Source organism: Hordeum vulgare, chromosome 2H (assembly GCF_904849725.1).
Source record: "Hordeum vulgare subsp. vulgare chromosome 2H, MorexV3_pseudomolecules_assembly, whole genome shotgun sequence".
NCBI lineage: Eukaryota > Viridiplantae > Streptophyta > Magnoliopsida > Poales > Poaceae > Hordeum > Hordeum vulgare.
Genome location: NC_058519.1, coordinates 91,730,700 through 91,736,446, shown reverse-complemented (window position 1 = coordinate 91,736,446; position 5,747 = coordinate 91,730,700). Strand labels below are relative to the sequence as shown.

General features: G+C 43.1%; 1 protein-coding gene across 1 annotated transcript; it reads right to left on the bottom strand.

Annotated features, from left to right (window-relative positions):
- Positions 1-1,210: 1,210 nt before the first annotated feature.
- Positions 1,211-4,977, bottom strand: LOC123425251 (phospho-2-dehydro-3-deoxyheptonate aldolase 2, chloroplastic). Its single transcript, XM_045108929.1, has 5 exons — positions 4,271-4,977; positions 3,896-4,173; positions 2,694-2,970; positions 2,342-2,587; positions 1,211-1,761 (listed from the first exon to the last, which is right to left on the bottom strand). The coding sequence occupies exons 1-5, from the start codon at positions 4,802-4,804 to the stop codon at positions 1,483-1,485; spliced, it is 1,614 nt and encodes a 537-aa protein (XP_044964864.1). The 5' UTR covers positions 4,805-4,977; the 3' UTR covers positions 1,211-1,482.
- Positions 4,978-5,747: the final 770 nt, after the last annotated feature.

Genomic DNA, 5,747 nt, shown 5'->3' with positions numbered 1-5,747 from the left:
GACATTGTTTTGGAATTTGAAAAAAAAATTGAAAATCCAGTGCTTTTTTTAATCCTATTTTTATTTCAAAATAAAAATTCGTCAACATTTTAATTCATAATTCCTATTTTTTAATATGCAAAAGTTTTTGTTGTTCTAAATTATTTAAATTCTAAATAAACAAAAATGGAACGGAAAATTTTAAAGAAACTATCAAAATAGGTATTAGCTATTTTTAAAATTTTGTGAGATTTTTTAAATGCATTAACATATTTTAAATTAGAAAGCATTTTTTTAAATGCCTTTAATAATTTTTAATACATGGAATTGTATTTGAGATCATGGACTTTTCTTATTGTACAAACATTTTTCTAAAATTGCAAACAGTTTTTGAAGTCACAAACATTTTAATTTTTTAAATATGTTGATTTATAATTTTCAGTTTATTAAAATTTGAAAGATTATTTGAAGTTTTAAATTATTTAAAATAAAAAAATAAAACGGAACTGAAAATAAATAAATAAACGGAACTAAAAGCAGGAAACTGTCCATGGGCCGGCCCATATGGTGTTCTGGATATTCTCCTAGCGTGCAGAGCGTAATATAAGAGGTTATTTAATGGGCCGGCCCAGTCCAAGATTTTTTGCTTTGTGAAACGTTTTCTATTACTTACCGGTGGCATGGTGTGTAATTTATGCAAACTTTAGAGATAATTTCAAAAACGGACGACCAGAAACCGTATTTGCTTTATTATTAGAGAGAGATTTGGGCTTTCAAAACATCCTCGGTACAAAAAATAGCAAAATTGGAAGAAAAAATGTTTGAGAATCATAAAATGTTCATAACTCAAACATTCATAGATTCAAAAAAAATGTTCATGATTTTGTGAAAAAAGGTTTTTTGATTTCAAAACATGTTCATGAATTCAGAAGATATTCATGCACTTTCTAAATGATGTTCAGAAAATTCAGTGCGGATTTCGAAAATTGTTCTTAAATTTTTTTAAAAAATATATTATTCAAAAAATGATTGCTGATTCAAAAAAGTTCATGCATTAAACAAATGTTTCTATCAAAAACATTTTTTGTGCATTTGAAACGGTGTTCCCAAAATTCAATAAAACCTTCACAATTTCATTAAATATTCGTGAATTTATAAAAGATGTTAATGATTTCAAACAATGTTTACAAGGACAGATTTCGCATCACCGACTAGATGCAACAATGAGGAATAAATAAATTAACCAAGGTAACTCATATTATCTTTATTTTCTCCGATCACAAAGGCTCAAACAGATCAAACACTCAAAAATAAAAACAAAGAAACAAAACATAGTGCAACACCACGAGTACGCTATCCCCTGCTGTCCTCGACAAGTACCAATACCTCATAAGCATACAGCTTGTGCAAAGAGCAGCCCACCATACAAACTCAATGGAATGCGCATTTGGATACCGCTTGCAGATGCCAACTATCTAACCCCTCCTCCCTGATGCTTCCTTCTTAGAAAGCCAATGGGGGCAGTGGCAGGTTGTTGGTGAGTCCTGACTTCATCCTCCTCTTCCTGAGTCTCTCGGCGATAATGAAAGCGAGCTCCAGAGACTGTGATGCATTCAGCCTTGGGTCGCAGTGAGTGTGGTAGCGGTCACCCAGGTCATCGAAGGTCACGGTCCGCGATCCACCGATGCACTCGGTTACGTTCTGTCCAGTCATTTCAAGGTGGATGCCTCCTGGGTGGCTTCCTTCTTGGTCATGCACATCGAAGAATGCACGCACCTCGTTCTGGTGATCAACACAAAGTTAATGTTAGGGCAGTAAATATAAGACAAAAGAAACTTGTAATTACTAGAAATGTTGTTTCTCACTATTACAACCAATTTATTTAGAGTCAAATTTTAGGCTCTTCACTCTAGTAAAAATATTTTAGGGATTTGCGCAGCAGGAAGAGCAACAAGCAAAATGTCACGGTGAGGGCAACCATCAGTTGGCTACCAATAAACCGTTAAGATTGCACATCCAACATTCAGAAAATAAGCACCCAGAAAAAAAAATAGATTGTTATACCTAAGGCTATAATGCTGATGCCCTAATGCATAAAAGAATCAAAGCAGTAGTCTTCACAAGATCCTCAACATGCTACTCCTCAGCGGTGTGTAACAGTATGTTATTTTGCAGCTTTCATTGCCCAGGCAGTTGGGCAATCAAGACAAATTTTGCTTCGATTGTTCATATGAATTTTGGATCATCAGAAAACATTTGATTGTGAAAGAAATGACCACACCATATTATGTCATATCATGGGTTTCAGTTTCATCCAAAATGTTTAGGAATGCAGTAGGATCCAGAGTAGAAAGATACTGACCATAATGGAGTCGAATGGACGAGTCTTCAGACCACATGGGGCCTTGATGGTGTTTCCGTGCATGGGGTCAGTAATCCATGTGACAATCTGTCCAGAATTGCGGACAGCACGGATGAGATGAGGCAACTTCACCCTCATGTTCTCAGCCCCCATCCTTGTAATTATGGTGATCCTTCCCGGCTTGTTTGAAGGGTTCAAAATGTCAATCAGCTTCACCAATTCAGCAGGGTTCATTTTATCGCTCACCTGCATTCCACAAATTCACGTTAATTTGAATTTCATCATCCGAAAACACACTGAAACAGCATTTAGATTTCACTTGACCAAATCTTAAAATGAATTCAGTACTGACCTTAATGCCAAGAGGGTTGGCAATGCCACGGAGGAATTCAACATGAGCCCCATCGAGTTGACGAGTACGCTCACCAACCCACACCATATGGGCCGAGCAGTCGTAGAAAAGGCCACTTGTGGAGTCCTCACGGGTAAGAGCCTGCTCATATGGCAAGAGGAGACACTCGTGGGATGTCCAGAAGTCAGTAGTCGTCATTATCGGATGGTCCATTCCTAGTCCAGCTGCTGTCATGAAGCCAAGAGCTTCGTCCACCCTATGTGCCAACTCACGGTACCTATACACCATTCCACAGAAGAACTTAGACCATTAGATAACAGATCGATCCAGCAATTAGAGAAATATATTCTGCAAACTATACAGTAAGATAAGCAGCTACAAATACGCTAATAGCATTTTTGCGGTCCATCAGCAATCTGATCTTATTGGTAAATCCTATCAGCACATGTCATTTTATTATGCCTTATTCTGAAGATGACCCAATAAGAAACTTTGTTAGAGCATTATCTTTTCCAGAGAAATAAAAAAAAGACTTCATGAATATGCATTATTTGAGTTACCTAGACACATCTGAACAAAATATTTACTATATTAACAGACACGGCTTAGTCAAAAATTTAATTGGACGCACACCAATTGCATGGGCTATTGGCATATTCTGAGTATATACTGCAGCACAGCGATACCTATGAAGATTCATACAACTAAAAATGAGCAAATCCCCGTTGAATCATTCAGACAGTTAGGTGCAGAGAAAGACAGCTTGAAAGAAAGGGACATCTAAAGCGAAAGTTTCCACATACTCTAACATGACCACTCGTCCACTCCTACCAACTACTGATTGATGAACCCAGAACTACCATGTGACTTGTTTAAGCATTGGCAAGCAGTGAAGGAACCGCACAAAATGATTTCTTTACTTATTGTTGAGGCTAGCTACAACTGAAAATATATGCATATCCCAACAACAGGACTAAGTGTCATACTCTCAAGGATATGCCCACCAATTGTTACTGTCACGGCAACATTTTTACTAGAAGAGGTCAATACTTGTACCAGCAACCTATCACTTGCCTTATCGTGATAAGGAGATATGTGGAAGAATTTCAACAATGATATTTTAACAGGACAGCAAGTGCACAAGCTCTGCACCAAAAGTTGTTCTAAAAATTAGAATGACAAAGGCATAATTTTTTTCTCACCTGTCTCCCTGCTCATTGTGATCCATGAAATCCAGGTTCCACTGGATGACCCGCTGCATAGCTGCGTAGCCTCCGGTGGCGAACGCGCGGAGCAAGTTAAGGGTCGCCACTGACTGAGCGTACGCCCGGATCATCCTATCAGGGTCAGGCGTGCGGCTCTTGAGGTCGAAGGCGTCGCCGTTGACGTTGTCGCCCCTGTAACTCGGCAGCTTCACCCCGTCCTTCTCTTCGAAGTTGTCGGACCTGGGCTTGGCGAACTGGCCAGCCATGCGTCCCACCTACCATGTGAAGAAAAACATGGAGCAGATCGGATCAGATCTCACAAATCAAACGACAAATAGGTTCAATTGGGTTTGGGCAATCATCGGTGTGTACCTTGACGACGGGGACCTGGCCGCCGAACATGAGGACGGCGCCCATCTGGAGGAGCACACGGAAGGTGTCACGGATGTTATTGGCGTTGAACTCCTTGAAGCTCTCGGCGCAGTCGCCGCCCTGGAGGACGAAGGCGCGGCCCATGGCGGCCTCGGCGAGGCGCTCCTCGAGATGACGCGCCTCCCCTGCGAACACGATCGGCGGGAAGGTCTCGATGGTCTTCAGCACCGTGTCGAGCTCCTCCTTGTTGGGGTACTCGGGCAGCTGCAGCGCCTTCTTCTTCCTCCAGCTGTCGACGGACCAGCTCGCGGGCTTTGCCGCGGCGGCGGCGGCCTCCGGCGCCACGGTCGGGGACGAGGTCTTGGCGGCCGCCGGGACGGACGCGCCGCCGCTCCGGGCGGGGTCGGCGGCGTGCACCGCGGAGATGGTGCGGCGCTTGAGCGGTAGGAAGCCCGCGCGGCGGGGCTGGGCCGCGCCGCCGGACAGCGCGGCGGCCGCAGCGGCCGCGGCGGCGGAGTTGGTGGCGAGCGCCATTGCTGCGGCGGGAGGGGAGGGGAGAGGAGGGGCGAGATGCGCAGCGGGTCGGTAGGTGGGGCTGCTGTGCGGAGGAGGGCGAGTCGTGTGGTCTGGGGGAAATGGGGGTGGCGGTCGGGGTTTATATACCCGGCGGCCGGCGGGGAGGAGGGGAAGGGGGGAGGGTTGGTGGGGGTGGCGAGGGATTTGGTGGTTGGCGACGAGACGGGACGGCGATGGAGCGAGGGAAGGTGGAGGGGGGATGCGGGGTAGATTTGGAGACCGGGTTTTTGTGGAGTCTTTTTACGTGGAAAGGTATTTTTTTTTTTCAGGGTTTGGTGGCGACTGGCGAGTATGACAAAAGGGTCCGCGGCGCACGGGCGCTGGGTAGACCTGGCTGTGGGGTTGATACGTCATACGTACACGGTGGAACTGGTCCGTTCTCTCAGCTCGGTTGTGGATCAGCTCAAGCTGTTTCTAGGGTGTTTTGGATTCTTGCCAAAAAAAAAAAAAAACTACCCTATCGATATTTTGGTTACAATTAAATTTGTTTTTTTGTCTTGATCATGACCAATTTTTCAACAGGCCGATGCTCATTTTTCTTGTAAGTGTTATATTTAATTTTTGTTTCTGTTTGAATCATTTTCAAAATTTCTACGGGCCAATACTCCTTTTGCTTGTAAGACATTGTGATGTGAATATTCTTCTTGTAAAACCAAACATATCATAATTGGAATTGCGCCAACGCTCGGCGATATTGTGAATATTCTTGTAAGAGTTATGATGTGGGTTTGTTCAATAGTAGTTGATTATATCATGTCAGGTGGAAGAAACTAAAATATAGATGAGCAACAAAGATCTCTGGTAAAATTAAACTTAGATCAATAGTCCTCTTCTCATCCCCAGCTCAAACGGGCTAAAAGAATTTGTGGCGGTTTTGACAAATGTTTTGTGTGCTTGACAA